The sequence below is a fragment of the Malus sylvestris genome, chromosome 9 (genome assembly GCF_916048215.2).
Source record: "Malus sylvestris chromosome 9, drMalSylv7.2, whole genome shotgun sequence".
In the NCBI taxonomy this organism is placed as follows: domain Eukaryota; kingdom Viridiplantae; phylum Streptophyta; class Magnoliopsida; order Rosales; family Rosaceae; genus Malus; species Malus sylvestris.
Window position 1 is genome coordinate 28,062,870 of NC_062268.1, and position 20,431 is coordinate 28,083,300.

Consider the following 20,431-nt stretch of genomic DNA (forward strand, 5'->3'; position numbering starts at 1 on the left):
TTAATTATTTATCAGAAAATACTTGAATGTATAGTTAATTTAGATTTTTTTGAAGTAGCCGTTCTTATTTGTCGGTTTCTGTTTAACGTATTCATAGATCGCTTTAGATATGTTTTTCTAACATATTAAATTGTAATTTACCAAAAAAAAAAAAATTAAGGAGTACTATCAGACCTGTGTTTACTCAATAATTTGCAGTAAAATTTTCTATTCGATTATAATAAAATATATTTTTGAGGAAAAAAAACTCAATTATTTCAGATATTTCTTTTAATAATTTACAGGAATTTTAAATAAACTCTAACCATTGAGTAACACTTTGTTTTTCCTTCTTCTATGATGTAAGTATCTCTTCTTCTTCGATTCGATATGATTCACAGTTTAACATGTACAAACTTATGGAAATTAGTTTTTTTTCTTTCTATTTTTTAGAACGAGAAAATTGTTTGGAATGAACCGCAATTTGTTTGACCAAAAAAAAAAAAGAACTGCTATTTGCAGCATCGGATGTCAATTGTTGTTTGTTATTAAATAAGTAGTAATTAATTCCTCCCAAAAAAAAAAAAGTAGTAATTAATATGACAATAAAGGTTTTAAAAGAGAAAAGGGTGTTTCACGCGGATGAAAGGTGTGGATGTTGGTGAGCCACCCTCTCTGCCAGCTGGCTGTCGGGGAGAGGTCCCCAGAACCCCCCTCACTCTGCACGTGACTACCACCTCCCTCTCTCCCTCCCTCCCTTTCTCTCCAAAACCCCATCGCTTTCCCCTATCTCCTCTCTCCTCTCTCCTCTCTCTCTATCTCTCTCTCTCTCGTTCATTTCTTCCTCGTTTGCATCACGTACCCGCGCGCGCACGCACGCACACACACACACACACATACACACACACACACACACTCTCTCTCTCTCTCTCTATATATATATATATCGGAGAGAGGTTTCTTTTGAATCCACGTATACGTCGTCTACACAGATACGTAAATTTGGTTGTTTCGTCGGGAATCTGTGAGGGTTTGACGTGGGGGGCGATATGAGATGAGGAGGAATTGAGATTCAAATGCTACTGCATCAAAGAGGGGATTGGGATTCAAATGCTCGGATCTGCTGGTGGTAAATTCTTGCTTTCTTTTCAATTTTGTTTGTAATTCGTCTCGGCTTCTTGATCCTGCATTGTTTCTGTGGAATGGTTGATTTGTGAGTTTTTGAGATGTCGAATTGTGTGTTGATGGATTAGTGGGAGCTAGATTTAGATTTTGTGTAGAAAATGTGGGGCTCGAGTGTAACCGAATTGGCGATTTGGAGTGACTGAGGAGGAGCATTGTGTAATCAGGTCTTTTTGAAGTAATTTGAATTTGAAGTATGTGTTGGTCCGGTTCGGGTGAGAAAATCCAACTGCTTGTGTGCTGAGGCCAGACGAAAACTGGTTATCTTTGTGGTGATGACACGGGTTCTCTTCAAATGGTGTTTTTGGAGAGGTACCTTTTGCCCCCTAGTACGTACTTGTTCGGTGGCAATGGGTGCAACCTGAGGGATAGGAGACGAGAAAAATAGCATTGCCGTGCTATAAATATCAAAAATTGAGGGTTTACCTTTTGTTATTGATGCATCATCGAGGTTTCAATTTCATTAAGTGTTGTTGGTGTGACTTGGTAAAGGTATTTAGTTGCTAATTGCTTTCGGTTTCATTTGAGGCATAACCCTAGAAGTTATATTTGGATGCCCAGCAGATGGTTGGCTATATAGGTTGGCTGTTTTTTTTAATGGAAATATAGGTAGGTTGTTTTCGCTCATGTATTCCTTGCGGTTGGTGTGGCTTGGGAATGTGTTTAGGTTTGCCGATTGCCTTCCAATATTCTCATGCTCTTCCACTTCCATTAAATTTTAGGTGATATAATAGTTAGTTGAATACGAAGTTGATTGATCTAGATGCTGAGTTGGACAAAAACAGGACAGTAATTGTAGCAGAAGATGGAGGCTTTTCAGAATGCCTTTGAAGTGTCATGGCAATTTTTAGTTGTGTGTTATACTCGTTTAGTTGTGAAGCTATGGAGTAATGGTATTATTTGCCACTAAAATTTATGAAAGCACTTGAAGAAAATTATAAGTATGTTAGTTTATTCTGAAATTTTAACTAGCTTATGTAGTATCATGACTATGGAAATTTTTTTACCTTAAATCATTTGCAATTTTACATAATTTTGACAAACTCTTGCTTGAACAAGATTTCATTTTTCTCTTCTTGTATATTCTGCTAGACTTTTGGTGGTTTCTTCAGAAGACTGTCATGCCTTTCTATGGTGATCTCTAATATTTTACTTGTAAATTGTCCTTTCTGATGTCAAACATTGGCCTTTCATGTATTTTGCAGGTCTTATGACCTCCAGCTTGAAGAAGTCATTGCAATTAAATTTTGGAATTCGTTCTTTTGTAAGGAATGCTGTTAGGTTAATGATATCTTTTATGGGGTAAGAAGTGGGGGCGAAATGGTTTTGAATTTCAGATTCTTAAAGACATGAAGGAGACACAAGATGATACAGGGCCAGCAGAGCAAAAGCCTCCAAATGCTTCATGGTGGCCTTCAGATTTCGTGGACAAATTTGGATCTGTTTCTTTGGGATCCCAAGAAGAATCATTGAGTAGTACTGAATCACCTAGAAGTTCGGATCAAGATGTGTTGTCATCCCAGAAGGCATCACAAGTTGTATGGCAAACTGGAATGCTTTTAGAACCGATTCCCAATGGTTTCTATTTTGTCATTCCGGTGAGATTAATTGTTAGTGATACTTAATTGTTATTTTCTTTTTGTTGTTTCGTTAATTAATTGCTGTTCTTATTCTTGCTTCCTGTCACATCTTGTGTAGTCAATGTTGGAACCTGGGTATTTGAGAGATGGATGTGATTTTACAAAGAAAATGCCTCCTATTTGTTTTTTTCTCATATTGTTCTTGTAAATATTCATACCATCAGATATTTCTTTTTGGGTTTAAGGGAAGATTTTCTTTGACAGATAATAAAGATTTGGAAGTTTTAGGTGCAGTGGTACTTGTGTTGTCTGTTTGAGTGCACACTTTTAAACAATTTCCAAGAAACATTCTGATTAATTTTTCCCTTACTTTCAAAATGTCAAGAAACCTTAAATACACCACTCGCTTGTTCAAAGAGTATATGCACAAATGCAGATAAGTGCAACATTAACAATATATTGCTGATTTATTAGTGGTGTACTATCCACTTGTAACTATCATTGTCTTTGGTCATTTTGATTCATTTTCACCTGTTTACTGGTAGTCGACACTTGATCATGTCAATTGATTAAATATGACAATATACAGGAGAAAAGGCTCAAGGAGATCTTTGATGATATTCCTACTCTTGATGAGCTTCATGCTCTTGAGGCAGAGGGTTTGAGAGCCGATGTCATTCTTGTAGATACTGCAAAGGACAAAAAGCTGTCCATGCTGAAGCAACTTATTGTGGCTCTGGTGAAAGGATTGAACTCATATCCAGCTGAAATGATAAAAAAGATTGCTGGATTGGTAAGTAATTTATTTGTTTGTATGGATCCATGTTGAAGTTACCTTGAGTACACACTCTCTTCATTGATCTTATTTTTTCTTTTTGATTCATTCCTTTATGCCTTCCCTCTAATGTTTTCAACTGTCAAAGACCGCCACTTACATGTTGTACTAATACCATTCATGTCTTTATGATCATAACCTAGATATGAATGATGAATCACAATGCCATGTAGATATGCTACCTGGTTCTGGACTGATGCTACGTTCTCTTTTCCTATTCATATAACTTCATCAGTTACATATACAAATAAACATACATGAGAGCTGAATCATGGAATATGTGTTATCTAAAACCTGATGTTAGATTAACTATTCTGCTCTACTTATATATATCTCATAGGGTGAACTGCCAATTTAGTCCCTGAATTATCACCTGAGTAAAAATTAGGTCCCTAAACTATATTTTTTTCAGAAAAATCAGTCCTTGAATTATAAAAATCTGCCAATTACATCCCTAATATTAAATTTGAAGCTACTATATTCAATTTTTCGTCAATTTAAGTCACAAGCCCTTGAATTTTAGGCACGAAGGGCGTTCTGAGGCTGAATCATGTGGATTCACCAGGCATTCTCTAAACTATTTCGGACGCTAAGGGCTTCTACTTTTGCTTTCTTTCTTTGTCGGCGGAATGCCTTTTCCGTTACTTGCATGTGATACACAGTGGAGGGTAGATTGGTAGTTTTGCATAAAGAAATAGTGAATGGAGTTAACTTTGAAGGGTCAATTAGACGTTACAACCTATATGAAATGTTAAGGGCTTATAGGCGAGAAAAGGATAGTATTACACTCTAAAGTGTGTCAAGTGACTTAAGTTGTCGAAAAATTGGATAAAATAGCTTTGAATATAATAGTAGGGATGAAAGTAGCAATTTTTAATGAATTTAGGGACTTATTTGACCAAAAAAATAATTCAGGGACCTAATTTTCAATAAGGTGATAGTTCAGGGACTAAATTAGCACTTCACCCCATAAGCACTTGTTGTGATTTCTTTGATTAATAATTTAGGATATATTTACATCATTAGGAAGATGATTTAACTTTGTCTGCGATGCCTACACAGGTTTCCGATTTTTATAAGAGGCCAAATGCAGAAAGTCCAGCAAAAGCTGCACTTGAAGAAACCTCCCATATGTTTGAGAATCGAGGAGTTCAACTTTTGGGGCAAATAAAACATGGTTCATGCCGCCCTAGAGCAATCTTATTCAAAGTTCTGGCGGACACCGTAGGTCTTGAGAGTAGGCTAATGGTGGTAAGCTTTTCATTTATTTGATGGTGTTTAACTGTTGTAGTTTGATTTTTTATTTATTTATTTCATGGATTTTATACAGTTTCCAGCGAAATGATAAAGAAATTGTCAAATATATGCCATAAGTTTTTACGGTTCTCAATCATGACTAGCACTGAAATGTGAAATGCTGTCTTTCCCTCCTTGTGTTTCTTTTTTGTGTCAGGGATTGCCTATTGATGGAGTCGTTGAGTCTGTAGATTCATATAAGCATATGTCGGTGGTAGTTGTATTGAACTCTGTTGAATTATTGGTTGACCTGATGCGGTTTCCTGGTAAGCTGTTACCCAGATCAACCAAGGCAATTTTTTTGACCCATATTTCTGCAGCCGGGGAGAGTGATAGTGCAGAGAATGACTCGTGCGATTCACCACTAGAACCGAACAGTCCTCTATATGGATTCTCAGAGAGAGTGGATCCTGACAGGTTAGCTGATGTGGTTTGTAAATCCTAAATTGGTACAAAATTAGAACTTTGGAACCTGTGATGCTTGATGTTGTTGCAAGCATGCGCTACAAAGAAAACTGAGGTGTTTCATATTTTATCTGTTGCAGTGCTGAAAAAGATGATAGCCCTCAGTTCCGAGGTAGATTTGATGTGCCCTCGAATGCACAAGGTCCCTCATTACGAAATATGATGTTGCGACCAAGTACTTCCATGGAAAGAAAACTGAGGTGATTTATGTTTCCTGTCTTGGCAACTGACAAGTCAAACTCTAATTCTCAAATGGCTTTTTCCTACGACCATCCCATTCCGTGTGTGTATTTTTTTCTTCTCGTTAAGTTTGTCCTATTGTTTGCCATTTGCTTCATTTTGAACCTCTAATGTATGGGACTCTGGGTTGTTTGTTATTTAATTTGCTTGATTTTGAACCTCTAATGCACGGGACTGGGTTGTTTGTTATTGAATTAATTTATTAATCCCTCCTCAGTTTATCACATAGTGAACCCAACATTGCAACTACATTTTGTCGGCGTAGTCGGAGGACGGCCATTGCTGAACAGCGGACTGCTAGTTCAAGGTTTTTCTTAATCCTAATGTGTTTTTTCAAAGATGCCTTTCAAGTTTAATTCGTAAGTTTTAAAGATTCAAGGCTCTTGTAAATCATGATGATAGATCATGTTTTGGTGCGGATCTAGGACCTTAGTACCCCCATTTTTATATTTATAATTGCATTGTGTCATGATTTGACTAGTAGGAACTTGACTCTACTGAGTTGTCTTATGTAAGGGACGAGAGAAAAATGAAATCATACAAGCTACCTTTGACAATAAACTCAACCTGGTTTCCAGTAATTCATGTGTTGAATTTACATATTGATAAGTAAAGTGAAGTGACAAACTTTTATTCCAGATGCCAAAACTTGATTTTCTTTTTTCAGAAGATAGCACTGTGATCTCTCTCTCTCAAAAAGTTGTCTTATCTTTAGCATAATATGGTCTGCTTCACTTGTGGTTTTAGCTGTATTTCAGTGCATCTTTTAGTTTGTCCTCTTGTTTACAGATGGCTTATTGTAAGCCCTTGGGACACTGTTCATAAGATGCGTCTTAATGATGTTCAAGTTAGAGAGCCTTGGAGCTAGAGATAGAATTTTCATATTACTTATGTCAGATGGGTTGCGTGTATCTGTGCGGCACTTTTTTGGGTGCATTTCTCTGGATAGATGACAATAATACTACCATCATGTATACCAATTTCTCTATGCTATCTTGAACCAAACCATGATATTTCAAGATAAAAAGAATAGAAAAAAAGTCGACCGTGATTTTCCCCATCATTTGAGTAATTTTGATATTTAATTTTTTGCTGGGTGTGATTGTTGATCTATATTCTCAAACTGTTATTTTCTCTAGTTTCTCATTAATTGTTCAAAACTATTAGGTAAGGGACCTTTGAGTAACAACAGATTTGGTATCTTATTATGGTTATAGAAAAGCGGTGACACTAAAATATAGGTCACTGTATTTGGCAGAGTTCTTTTGGGCATTGTAAGTAGTAGTGATGGGTTTGATGAGAGAAAATCTTGTTGTTGCTTCAAGTCAGTGCTTTACCAAGTGTTACTGGAACTGTTTGTCCAGTATATAAATAGAAAGTTCAGTTGGCGATTGTACTACTTGTCCAACTTTATTAGTGACCTAGGTAACCGAGGCTAAAAAAATATACTAACCCTGTCTCACAAAATAATAGTCAGACAATACATGTATATGTGGTGCCATCTTTTCGCTTAATCTCCCAATAATGCCAATAAGGTGCAGACTTCTTGATGGACTACATGGTCTCTATCAATTGTGATAGTTTATATTGTTCAAGTTATATTTAGGATGGATAATATTCTTGTGAATCAAGATTTAGCTTTTTGGTGCCATTGCTGTATAAATAGCATGCTCATAGAAATGCTTGCATTTTTAACATGAATTTTCAGGTCAGATACTTCTTTTTTGTTCTTTAGATGGTCTCCAAGATTTTCCATGATATTGTGTATTTTTCTGGCCCATGTCTAAAGTTGCTGTTTTAGGATGACCTTTTACTCTTTAAGCAATGTCATTGCATATAGTTGCCGTTGTAGTTATTCCTTTTTGTCTTTCTGGTTTTTCAGTCCAGAGCATCCTTCATTCCGAGCACGTGGGCGGTCCATGCTCAGTGGTGATAGGAAATCTTTTAGAGATTATGCTGATGACATGCCTACCTCAAGGTTTTATATCGATTAATTCTATTGTACCCCTTTGTATGGAAACTTTGATGAATGCTTTAGTGAATAATCCACAAGTTTCTTCTGCGCTGAGGCAGTGGATATTAATTGCGGTCTTATTACTTAACCAATGAACATTATTGATTGCCTTATAATTTTCATGTTTACAAGATTGGGTGGGGGAATAGTTGGAATGGAATTGCATCCTGCGAATGACTACGTGTTGGGTGCAATTTATAGGGTCAAACTAGGCATATGACTTTGGAGCATATATTTCTTACAGACATTACATAATCAGTAATCTTAAACCAAGCTTGGGCCCAAAAGCTATCCCTTGTTTATTCAGATAGGCCAGAAAAAGACAGTATTGGAATTGATCCCTCCTTGATTTGAGGGTTTCAGTTCAAGATAAAATGTAAAAACCCATTGAAGTGACTTCAGGTATATAAAATTAATGCTTGTATTCCCATATTTCTATATCTTTTTTGTTAAATTGTTCATTATATTCCTCTCATTGTCTCCTGTGCTCAACTAGTTGCATCCCTAACAGGTTGATGTTACATTGTCTGCTGAGTTTTGTATTGGATAATTTTGTGTGATTAATCTTTGCTTTAGCTTGTATGTGATGTTTCTTTCACAGCTCAATCTACACATCTTAAAGAAATAATATATATATATATATATATATGTGTGTGTGTGTGTGTGTGTGTGTGTGGTCTTAAACTTGTGTTCAATTCTTGATTGTAGCTACAGGTCAGATGGTGCATCAACATCAGAAGCTCGCAGATTAAGAAGAAGAAGCATGAGTATTACTCCAGAGATTGGTGATGATATCGTAAGGTTGATGTTTATTTCATTATTTTCAAAAGGTCTTTGCTTCCTATAGTTTGTCGATTTCACTGAACTTACTCCATTGTGCGTAAGCTGATCTTTTTCTCCTGGTAAATATATTTTGGCATTTTTCATTTCAGTTTATTGGTTACCTTTAAAAAATTATTGGTTATTATTATGCCTTTTTCCTTGTTATATTGTCTTTATGCTGTTAGGATTTGTTTTTCATCTTGTATTTGATTGTGATTCTTAAATATTTGTTGAAAGTATCTGAAAGTTATATCAGACAGGTCCCATGATTCAATCAAGTGGTAATAGGTCAATAAAACAATATTTTTTTTAGAGCTCTGCTTTTTTATTTGAATGGTAGAATGGGTATTGATCCCTGGTGCTCTGAGGTGCTTTGCTAACGTGAGGAGCCATGGGAAATCACCATCAGGCAAATGACGTCGTGTAGATTATTGACAATTGCACTGTTGCACCTTACACCGAAGGCCAAGTTAACATGTAGTTTTTGAGTCCCAGCATCACAGAAGTGATGGCCACATTTTAGGGTACCTGTAGCTGATACAGTAGCAAATCAATTGGAGCATCACTGCAATCATATCACTTTTTGTTCACCTCTTTTATCATGAAAATTAGTTTTGTTATTCCACATGTACTGAGTGTTATCTCTCTTGACTGGTCTAGTATTTTGTACTAAGTGCTGCTTGTTTTGCTTTGGTTGGCAAGGTTTAGCATAACGTTGCTTGTAGTATACATAATTTCTTTCTTTCTTCAAAATTGTCATTTCCTATCAATAGAAAGCATTTACCGTGTGATGTAAATTTGTTTGCTTGAATGTTCAAATAAAACTAGTATACTTAGTTCTGCTTAACCAACATGGAGTAGTCAGTGGCCAGTTTTTGTTCTTAAGCCAAGTTTCTTGTAAATATTATCTCTGGCCAGGTATGAAAATTTGTTGATGTGAATATTTGGCGGTCTAGTGTATTGTTCATGTGGACACACTCAGCTCTAACTTGAGAATAATGCCTGAATTAGATGGACCATAAAGAGAATGTTATTTTATCTGATTTTTGGATATGTTTGTACAATTAATAACTATGAATCTAATGAACTATGTAGGGCTGTGCGAGCAATGAATGAAACATTGAAGCAGAATCGACTTTTGAGAGAGCAGGGTGAGGATGACAGATCTGGTCTTCAGAAAAATGTACGTTTCTTCATTGCAGTAACTGAAGCACAGCTACATGAAATCAAAATTTGTCAATGCTCTGAGTATGCTATTATGATAAGCCCATGGTGAAAATATGTTTTTTTATTTGGAAATCAATGGTTATGCTTGTGTTCTGAAGGGAGGACAGTCAACTTGGTAACTGCACTGTTTGTTTGTTTTAGATTTTGTGTGTTTTCCTAGTTTCATCATTTTTGGGCTTTGAGTCTGATCACCTGGCTGGTGGATGCATATATGCTTGTTATTTTGGTGTGGCATCTTTACTAGTAGCTTAAACTCTGGATATACAGTATTTCTTAAGCCTGCAATTTGTAATTGTATAAATCTAAATCTTTATGTATGTTTCTGTGTGTTTATATATACGCATTAAAATGAAGTCTTGTTTCCCAGTCGTCAGATGCATGAAATTTTGAACTGACTTTGTTCTTACATCTAACAAATTCTGTTGTTATGTCTTGCATTGTGGTCTCCTCTACCCATTTATAACCTCCTCGTCAACTATTCACATTGCTTCCACATCCGGTGCACAACTACTCCTGGATCTTCATTCCATAATGTAGTTAATAACCCCTTTTCTGATTAGTGCTCTAGTCTTGCTGCCCTCCCTACTTTGAATCTACCTGTTCACTTATGAAGTAATGTAATGACTAATGGCATAATGTAAAGCCTAAAGGTAATAATAGTAACGCATTCCTATTCAATCTTAAGAGGGAACATGATTTTTAATAAACAACCGGTAACCTACTTTTCTTGACTACTCTCCTAGGTGAATGAGAGATGCATATGATAGGCAACACAAGTTAATTAAATTCAAGATGTCATAGGAAATTTTAATGTTGACTCTAAAATTTTCATTTTCATGGATCTTGTTTCTCACTTGTGTACCTTGCATTGGATAGATGTGGATGATTTCCAAGCATCAAATACTAACAACTTAAGTGCTCATATTTTTATTTATTTTTTGTTTTAATTGGGAAACTGTTGTTGGCACTCCAAAAATGTCATTGTGCAATCCTCATGAGTATTCTTTTATTTTTTTTATTTTTATTTTTTATCTAAATATAAAAGTTTGGAGTGCACAATGAGATATTTGGAGTGCCCCTTTTAATTTATCATTATACTCTCTAAGATTGTAAAATAACTTTTTTTTTCAACAGTTTATAATGAAGCAATTAATGTCAGCTTCGGAGCTTTAATTTTTTTGTTACCTCGTGTTTCAAATTTTCCTTTAGATGATTATGGTGAATTTTCTGATTGAAGATTGCTATACGTTTGCTTCCCCAGGACCAAATCAGTTCTCAAAAAGCAATGTCATTACCTTCATCTCCACATCAGTACAGAAGTCAAACTTCTGATAGAATTGGACCTTCAGAGTTCACGACATATGATGAATTGGTTCTAACATGGAACAGAATTCTGGAGTCCGCCACATTTGATAATAAGCCTCTATTGCCTTACCAGGAATGGAATATTGATTTCCCAGAATTGACTGTTGGAACTCGTGTTGGAATAGGTAAGAATCACTTGTTTAACATACAATACTTCACTATGATGTTGGCTTGATAAGTGAGAACCCATCTGTTTCGTGAGGTAAAAGAAATGAGTTTGTTATGAAAAGAAAGGAGTGTTTGTTATTAATGTTGTTTCTACTTTGTTTTTGTTTTGTTTTTTGTTTTTTCCTCTCCTTTTCAATTTTGAAGAATTCTTTATTTTATTACACAAATCATCACATCGTTAGATAAATAAAGATATAATAGTGGGATGAAATACCCATCTTCCTCAATTTTTTCCTAAATGTAGAGAATTAGGAGAATAAGTTGGGAGAATAGAAGAAAGGTCGGGAAAAATATAATTGGATTTGGTCCTTTAGTAGCAAAGTGTGCTCCATTAACCCTGGTAACTCCCTAAGAAAGCTAATGAATTTCAGGCTGCTTTTTTACATGCCCGACATCTCCTTGCAATTTGTAAGGTTTTGTGTACAAGCCGCACCAAAAACATAATAATAGTGATGTTAATATACGATGAAGCTCTACTTTCCTTGGAAAAGCATCTAAATTTTCATCCGGAAAAATTAAAAATACAGTTTTAGTTGATTGAATTTTTTTTTTTTTGTGGTTGCTTCTGCATTTAGGGTTCTTTGGAGAAGTCTTTCGAGGCGTTTGGAATGGAACAGATGTCGCAATAAAGGTTTTCTTAGAGCAAGACCTAACTGCTGAAAACATGGAAGACTTCTGCAATGAGATATCCATTCTTAGGTATTTCTCAAAAATACCTTGATCATTGTACTGCTTTTTTATTTTGTGCTGCGGGTTTTTATTTTATTATCCATATAGTTTTCTAATGTGCTCTATGTTTTTCCCCCTTTTTGTACGTGGGTATCCAGTCGCCTTCGGCATCCTAATGGTACTTTCTGTTCTGATTATACCTTCCATTTTTCATTTTTCCATTTTTCCATTTGTATATGGTTGTTTGTGTACGGTGGAAATATAGTAGATTGTAGATAAATACTGATGTATATTTTCCTTATTTTATACTGCTCTGGAATTGAATGTGATGTTTTCTGCAGTTATTCTATTTCTGGGTGCATGCACAAAGCCTCCACGCTTATCAATGGTTACAGAATACATGGAGATGGGATCTTTGTATTATTTGATTCATTTGAGTGGCCAGAAGAAGAAGCTTAGCTGGCGAAGGAGACTAAAAATGTTGCGTGACATATGCAGGTCTGTACTTGCTATCCATGATTTATGAAAAAAAAAATTCACAGCACACATTTATTCCCAAGAACATGTGTGCTGTTCCATTATTTCAAGCTCCTAAAATCCATTCATTACACTTCTTGAACATAAATTTGTTGGTACATGCTTTTCGTTATACTTATCTGAATCCTAAAGAGAACTGACATGTGTATAACTATACACTATCTATGGCTTTTGGTTCGTAAATTCAGACTTACTAGCTGCTAAATGATAAACAACTGTAGCTCTGAAATCGACAGTTTCTTAGTCATGCCTATCGACATGTTATCATTCTGATTAAGGCGGTTAGGTCCTATATGTTGACGAATGCTTGAAATATTTCTGTACTTTCTTTTGGTTTTTGTCTGTAAACGTTCAACACAGAAATACAAAACCAATTTGAGCTTACGTCATCTCAGTTTGCATGATTTCTTAGCAGTTGTGTAGGATAGAAGATTCCGTATGCTAGGTACCATTCAATGTTTTGATAGGATGAACTCGGGAATTCAGCATTTCATGAGATTTCTGGATGATGTAGCTAAATCTGCATATAGGATCTTATCATTGTCCAAATCCCACAGGGCTGCTTGTACATTCAAGTTAAAGAATTTGATAAATTTGCTCAGTTTTATATTATAGTATAGATAAGTACTGACTGGAATCTTCTGTTTGCAACTAAAGGGGGTTGATGTGCATGCACCGGATGAAGATAGTTCATCGTGATCTAAAAAGTGCAAATTGTCTCGTGAATAAGCACTGGACTGTCAAGATCTGTGACTTTGGACTCTCGAGAATAATGTCTGAGACAAACATGAAGGACTCATCGTCTGCAGGAACTCCGGAATGGATGGCACCTGAGCTTATACGAAATGAACCCTTCACCGAAAAATGTGATATTTTCAGCCTTGGGGTTTTAATGTGGGAGCTCTGCACTCTAAATAGACCGTGGGAAGGCGTTCCACCAGAGAGGGTCAGTAAGATGTATACGACTTAATTATTTTCGCTCTTGTTCTGACCTATAGCTAGTACAATCTAACCACCTGGTATTTTGAGAAAGCTAGAAGTTTTTTGAGTTAAAAATTTAGCTTTCTTCTATTCAGGTAGTTTATGCTGTCGCGAATGAAGGTTCCCGGTTGGAGATCCCAGAAGGTCCCCTAGGCAGGCTTATTTCAGGTGATCTATTGCTTAACCATAACAAAAATGTCGAGCTTTATACATTTACCGTGAATAATCAGGCTTCCGAGCTGACAGTTTTGCAACGTTTGTACAGATTGTTGGACGGAACCGCAGGATCGACCGAGCTGCGAGGAGATACTCTCCCGCTTGTTAGACTGCGAGTACTCACTCTGCTGATACAATGTTTTGTGTGTATAGAAAACATGGTAGAGGTGTTACTTTGTATTCTCGGCTTAAGGTGTATCCTCATCCTCTTTCTCTTGTCAATTTCTCATCTTTTGTAGACTCATAAATTTGATTTCCCTTTTTTTTTTTTGGCTTTTAATTTTGCGTCCTCCGATGTTCCGCTGCAACTCAGCTTTTTGTGCAATCAAAAAAAAAAAAAAAAAAAAAAAAAAGCTTGTTTACGAGCTTCTGTTGGACCTTCGGAAAATGCTTTCGACAACTATTTACAGGAGCTTTTTAAAGGAAGAGATTCCGATTATTTTTTTAAATGGAGATTAGTTGTGGGGTTACATCACATCAGCTTTAACGATTTGATTTGTCTATTTTTTAAAGTTGGATTTCATAGATCATCTTTGTCTACAAGAAATAATGAAATTTAAATTAAATAGGTAAAAATGATCTCGGATTAAATTGAATTTTTGTAAGAACTTCTTTTAGACGAATTAGAGAATGACAAGGGTTATTTATGTTAGTAAAGAGTCTGGCCTTGTCAAAACGATGACAAGATATTATTTGATGGAAAATTGAAAACGTTAAAAGTGAGGCATGAACAAGATGTTGGGAACTCGTGCATTGTTCCTCTCCGATTTCATAAACTACATATCATTAGTTTGATTTGTTCAATCAAGGAATGGGCGCCGGTTGAGTGCATCTTCGAATCGACAACACGAATCCACTCTCATCTCCGTACTCATTTCGTTTTCGGGCGCCGGATAGTAGTCCTCCCTCAGCTGCACATCCCTCAGGCTCGGGTTTCTCACAAGGAACATCATGAAATGCTCATGAGCTGTGCCGTGGATGAAAAGCTTCCGCAATGTCACGCATTCCGACAGCAGCCCCGCAGCCGGAAGCCAGAGACTCCTTTGGTTTACGTCCCGGTCTTGCGGTGGCCAGTAATCGAGTTCCGTTAGGCACAAGCTTTCAATCCCAGTCAGGAAGAACCTCTCCCAGAGGCTAAGGTCCATCTGTCCTGGCGGGGCTGTCAATGCATAACCCACCGTGTCACCACAATCCAACTTCATCTTGGACAGGCAAGGATAGCCTGCGAGGCAGCTCAACCCGAATTCTCGCTGTGTGGGTCTGTGCCTTCCTCTGCAATCCCCTTCAACCCGAATCTGAATCTCCTCAAGATTGGGGCAATCATCGAGACCCACCGACGGCAACGGAGTCAGCAGCTCACCGACCCCAACCCAAAGCGAGAGATAATGCAGCCTCTCCCAGCTCTCACCGTACCAAAACCCATTTCCGTTTCCATTGCCATTGCTTGGTGGCATATAGGAACACTCCCCATCCATCCCCAACTTGCATTTCTTACTTCTGTTTTCGCACTCAGCTGCCCAATTCAAGTCCATGTAATCGCCACCATCATCACCATTCCGATTCACCGCAATGCCGTCACCAACATAATCATCGACATTTACTTGATCCAGATCAAAGCCATGAGCATCCTCTGGTTCCCACACGCAATCAATGTGCAGGCGCTGAATCCGATCACGAATGCGCTCCAGAGCCCGCAACGAAGCCGCGGCATTCAAATTCTTGCAACAAGAGATACTGACATCAACCAAAGTCTTCCTCAACAAACAGGCCATCGTCCCCAACCCTTTAACCGTTATTCTCTTACATCCATGGACCTCAAACTTGGCCAATTTACAACACCCTTTCGCAATCTCAATCAACCCCATGTCCGTCAAATCGGCAGAGTTCTTAATCGCCAGCGACTCCAGCCCGGCACATAGGGCAATGCCGTTGAGCTTGGACCCAATCGCCGAGCAAATCCCATGGAACTGGCCCAGCTTGAGCGCCCTCAGCCTGGGGCATTTGGACCCGAGCACCTCCAGCGCCAACCCACTGTCTCTCACGTTCTTACAAACATCCAGCACCAACTCTTCCAGCAGCGGAAGGCCCGAGAAGAAGTCGATTAGCGCCGCGCGCCCGACCCGTGCGTCTTCGGCGGTGAAACCGTCGTCATCTGGCTCGCCGTGGGCGTTGGCCAGCGACGTCGTATCGATCAAATGAATGACTCTGAGCTCCGGACAGTTTGTGGAGATCGATAAGAGCGCCTCCTCGCCGACGAAGCCTATGTATCTCGGATCGAACATGCACGCCACCAGGAGATGTTGCAGTTTCGGACACGCCGCCGTGATGGATTTGATCTCGTTGGCCTTGAACCCCTCGGTAAATGACGTCGTCAAGAGATTGAGCTTGGTGAGAGATCGAGCCACGTTGGGATAGGATTCCAGAACCGGCGGGAGGTCCTCCGTCCAGTAGTAGAACTCTGACAAGTCGAGCTCTGAAAGCGACTGACAGGCCGAGAACAGAGGATCGAAGTCGGCGCCGAGGGTTGATTGGGGCCGTTGATGCCAGCGGACGAGCTTGACGCGGCGCAATCCCGGCCACAGATGGGAGACGATCTGGACGATAGAGGGCGATCGGGAGTAGACTGTGAGTGAGGTGACGAATGGGAAGGCGTCACGGAGGCGTTGGGCAAGGAGAAGAGGGTCAGTGTTCGCGGCGGAGGGGGAGAGCAGAGCGTGGCCCCATGGGGATAAGTGTGAGAGGTCGAGCTGGGCGACTGCCGTGAAGCAAATCGGGATCCTGTGGAGGTCGCGGGCGTTGCCCCGGAGCGTGAGGGATGTGCGCGTGGCCCTCTCCATGCTCCGGAACTTTTTGCACACAAGGGAGAGCGAGTTCCTGGTCCGGGTGTCGAAAACTAAGGTGATGACGGTGGAGAGTATGGGCTCCGGCAGGTCATTGATGGTGGTGGCCATGGTGGGAGGGAGGGTGGGAATGAGTGAGAGTGAGATTGAGAGAGGAGGATGGGAGGGAGGGAGGAGTTATGGTAGCTGAGGGCGGGTTTTGTCTTTTAGCGTGAGACCCACGTGAGTACGTTATATCTTTACTTACCCCTAGTGTTCCGTATTCGTGTTGTGGTTTTTTGTGTCATATTTAATATATTTCTGAGTTATGTCGTGTATCATCTGTTAAAATAAACAGGAATTACAATCCGACCAAAAAATATTATCGGTAATACGATCCTACCAGTTATCTGTTATAAAGAAATATATTTTAAATCAATAAATAATTAAATGAAAATTATAATACTAAATTAATATATACAATACATTGTCACATTCAAAATATAAATACATCTGTGTTTCAAGTGTTGCATACCCAAAAATAAGAGTATAATGAAAAATACATTAACACATTACAAATTCTCAAATGTTCAAAGGATTTGCAAACATGAAAGGAGCTATATTTGAAGGTTGTGAAACTTTGCACATTTTCTTACAATAAAATCCTACAATTTTCATCAATTGTCATGGGAAACGATATTGGAACTTTAACTCGATATATTTTCTTCAAGCGTAATATTGATAATGTTTTCAGTAAGACTTTCCACATTAACACTCTTCCACATAAACTAAAAACCAAACATTATAAACCATTTAAATTATGAATATAAAAAATAATTATGAAAAGAAATAAAACAATATTACTAAGTTTTTTTTAGTAATTAAACTTTAAAATTATCAAAATAAATTTTCTTAAACAAGTCGAAACGGGTTACCCCATGTATACCCCGTTATTAACGGATTCGTAATGAATCATCCGATAACGATCCTATTTGTTATCGTGTAGAACCAAAAATCGTTATTTTCGTGATGTTTTTGTGTCGTGTCACCGTGTAGAGAGTAATGCACTCGCAGTGGAAGGGGCGTGGATAAGGAAGGAAGGAGTGTGGGTCTGTGGTTGTTTAGGATATGGAAGGATGAATTATGGATTATGGATTATGGATACGGAACGGAACAAGTGTGATTGTGTAGCCTGCTTTGCTGCCATCTGTTTCCGATTTTCTACAAAAATCTTCACCATTTTTGCCATGACAACGACACGACAGCAGCCACTACGATAGGATACGACTACTACTCTACACTCGTCTTAACCTTTTTCCTTTTCAAGATAAAATAAATTGTTCCACAAAAAATTTTGGTTGGCACGATTTGGATTACGGAATGATTTGGTTTTAGCGATTTGGATTTCGGATTGATTTGGTTTTATCTTAAATAAAACTAAAAAAATATAATATTTTGATTCGATTCAATACGGTTTAGATTGAATTGTTTGGTTCGAGCGGTTAGGGGCGATTTGGATTTCGGATTGATTTGGTTTTATCTTAAATAAAACTAAAAAAATATAATATTTTGATTCGATTCAATACGGTTTAGATTGAATTGTTTGGTTCGAGCGGTTAGGGACTAAACCCATTTTTATCATTTTCATTTTTTTTCCTCAAAAACTCTATTTGGGTCTCATCCCCATTTTTTGTTAATCCATTTGTTTTGTTGGTTCGTCCTCTTGGTGGTCGTGATGGCCTTGCAGTGGATGCGCTCAGGGTTTTTTTTTGTTGTTGTTCAACTGGCCACTTTTGGGCCTATCTTTTGTATTTTTTTTTTGTTGGTGGCTTGTATTTAAGTAGTGAGCTGCCCTTTGGACTGCCTTTTTCCTTGTACTTGCCTTTTTTTAACGGAAATAAATTAGTTTGACCAAAAGAAAAATGAGGAAACATTTTTTATGATAAAAATTTGTTTACAGTAATAACCCCAAAACTTGATTACTGCTTTTCCTTTCTTCTTCTTTTGTTGTTTTTTTTTCCGTTCATTTCTTCTTACTCAATTCTTAGTCTTTAGTGCTTCTGACATAAGGCTCAATATGCGGCGACGTTTTTTCCAACCTTAAATCGATGTGCAGATTTCTTCCTTTTATTAATGTGACATTGATTCTCAACAATATTATTGACCACGCTTTGAATCTCCCTAAGTACAAAGAGAGTGAAAGAAAGAGGAAATGGAGGAACAAAAGAAAGAGAATGAGCCCCAGTTTGGGGTTGAGGTGATTTTAAAAAAAGCTCCTATGAAAAAAAGCTGGGAGTGTTTTTGGTGTTTGGTAAACTAAAAAAAAGGGGCTTATTTTGGAAGCTGCTGTGAGAATAAGCTGAAATCAAAGGAAAAAGCTGAAGCTGCCATTTGTAGCTTTGGAAAACTGGCTTTTTTTCAAAGCACACAGAACTACAGTGCTCCTTTAATGAAAAGACCCACTATCAGATTGTTTTTTTTTCCAAAAGCACTTTTACAAAAAAGTTTACCAAACACTCTGCTGATTTATTTCACAGCCGCTTATTCTCACAGCACAGCCGCTTATTTTCACAGCAGCTTTTTTTCAAAGCACAGCAATACCAAAAAGATGGAGGGAGTTGTAGCAGATGTGTGAGAGAGAGAGGAAGAGAGGTGTATCTAGTTATATATATATATATATATATATATATATATATATATATATATATATATAATTAATATTTCAGTTAATAATTTTTATAATAATTTTTTATATTTAGTATTGTTTTTGTTTAAATCTTTACCTTTTTATTAAATTTTTGTGTCGCATCAACAACTTTGACACATTTGTTTATTGGAAATGAACCTTAATTGTTTTGAATGAGTGAAGAAACCGGAAAAGAGAGATTCAAATTTGTGGTTTTCTCATAATTGATAAGAGAGTACCACCAGATTATTGTAGAGCAATCAAATATTCAAGTGGTACTTCTCTTATCCAGATAATGTAAATATTACCATGTGCAAGGTTCTAGGGAATTCAACCTTCAACTTCATTTTGATGGATCCTACGTTTTTTTCTATTCGAGAGTCAAACGATGCTCGTGTGTACATTTTGGTGTGAAAACATTACTCAAATGATACTCACGTGTATATTTTAGCATCATTTGAGTCTTTCAAGCTCAACACAATAGCCTATGTAGAATAGTTGAGGCTATTGCGCTTCATCGAGCTTTTTGGATGGCTAAGATAAGGAACTACCAAAAGTTGAGCAATGAGGGTAGACCGAAAACTATAATTGATGGGGCTTTTGGACAGTGTACAATACCTTGGTTGCTCAAGATTATCATACAAGACATTAAATTATGTGTAGTATTATCCACATACTCATTTTTTCTTCTTATACATCTCTTTAAATTTTTTGCCGTAGGATTCAGCCCACGAGCATATAGGTGCAAACAATGTGCAATTTCGAGTTTGAACAAACAAGTTATAGACATTTTAAATTGAAAGGAAATTTCAGTTTATTAAAAACTTCCATAAATAAAAGGAGAATTTAATACATGTTAAGACTTTCTAACAAAGGAAAATCTCTTAATTAATACTGAAATTAATATTTTGCCCTTAAATTAAAATATTCAAACCAATAGGATTTTAATATAGATATTGGTTAACTAGAAATTGCAATCAAAGTTTCCATAAATTTGTGTATGTTGTATCATATATTGGGCCTCACTACTTAGCTCATGATTTATGTAAGAGGGGAAGGCAACCCTCAATTTTCTGAAACCATATCGATACCAGTGTGTGACACACCCCGACCGAGATCGAGGCGTGATGGCCGTCACGTGAGGGTGATGTAGCAATGTGCATAGTGCAGAAGCAATAAAGATAAGCAATATACGAATAAATAAAAAAACGAAAGCTACTAATGTGCACTTATAAACAGGAAGTGCTAGGAGTGATATATAAGTGTAAATACTCCTAATCAGAGCATAGAAAGTTTAGGTGCAGTACAGTAGGACAAGTACTAGTTATACAATACCAGAAGATGTCCTAC

At 37.4% G+C, this 20,431-nt stretch overlaps 2 protein-coding genes across 6 annotated transcripts; one reads left to right on the forward strand and one right to left on the reverse strand.

The window, feature by feature from the left end:
• Positions 1-744: 744 nt before the first annotated feature.
• On the forward strand, positions 745-13,824 carry LOC126582113 (serine/threonine-protein kinase EDR1-like). 5 transcript variants are annotated; one of them, XM_050246118.1, is made up of 17 exons: positions 745-1,105; positions 2,367-2,759; positions 3,331-3,534; positions 4,639-4,827; positions 5,030-5,289; positions 5,418-5,537; positions 5,795-5,884; positions 7,460-7,555; positions 8,300-8,392; positions 9,509-9,596; positions 10,902-11,130; positions 11,749-11,872; positions 12,001-12,020; positions 12,184-12,340; positions 13,037-13,325; positions 13,456-13,528; positions 13,626-13,824. In XM_050246118.1, exons 2-17 carry the CDS (start codon positions 2,511-2,513, stop codon positions 13,706-13,708), a joined length of 2,364 nt encoding a protein of 787 aa, XP_050102075.1. In that variant the 5' UTR covers positions 745-1,105; positions 2,367-2,510; the 3' UTR covers positions 13,709-13,824. The 5 variants fall into 5 exon arrangements, with proteins under 5 accessions (XP_050102075.1, XP_050102077.1, XP_050102076.1 ...); XM_050246117.1 differs by having other exon boundaries at positions 746-1,108; XM_050246120.1 differs by lacking the exon at positions 7,460-7,555 and having other exon boundaries at positions 745-1,108.
• A 392-nt stretch (positions 13,825-14,216) lies between these two features.
• On the reverse strand, positions 14,217-16,584 carry LOC126582115 (F-box/LRR-repeat MAX2 homolog A). Its single transcript, XM_050246123.1, has one exon. The coding sequence runs from the start codon at positions 16,525-16,527 to the stop codon at positions 14,377-14,379; it is 2,151 nt and encodes a 716-aa protein (XP_050102080.1). The 5' UTR covers positions 16,528-16,584; the 3' UTR covers positions 14,217-14,376.
• Between the last annotated feature and the right edge of the window lie 3,847 nt (positions 16,585-20,431).

Bases quoted from the DNA above. Each gene is read 5' to 3' on its own strand.
- LOC126582113 (XM_050246118.1), top strand. From the start codon at position 2,511: ATGAAGGAGACACAAGATGATACAGGGCCAGCAGAGCAAAAGCCTCCA. The intron at 5,538-5,794 runs GTGATTTATGTT...ATCCCTCCTCAG, and splicing joins TCCATGGAAAGAAAACTGAG to TTTATCACATAGTGAACCCA. The intron at 8,393-9,508 runs GTTGATGTTTAT...TGAACTATGTAG, and splicing joins ATTGGTGATGATATCGTAAG to GGCTGTGCGAGCAATGAATG.
- LOC126582115 (XM_050246123.1), bottom strand. From the start codon at position 16,527: ATGGCCACCACCATCAATGACCTGCCGGAGCCCATACTCTCCACCGTC.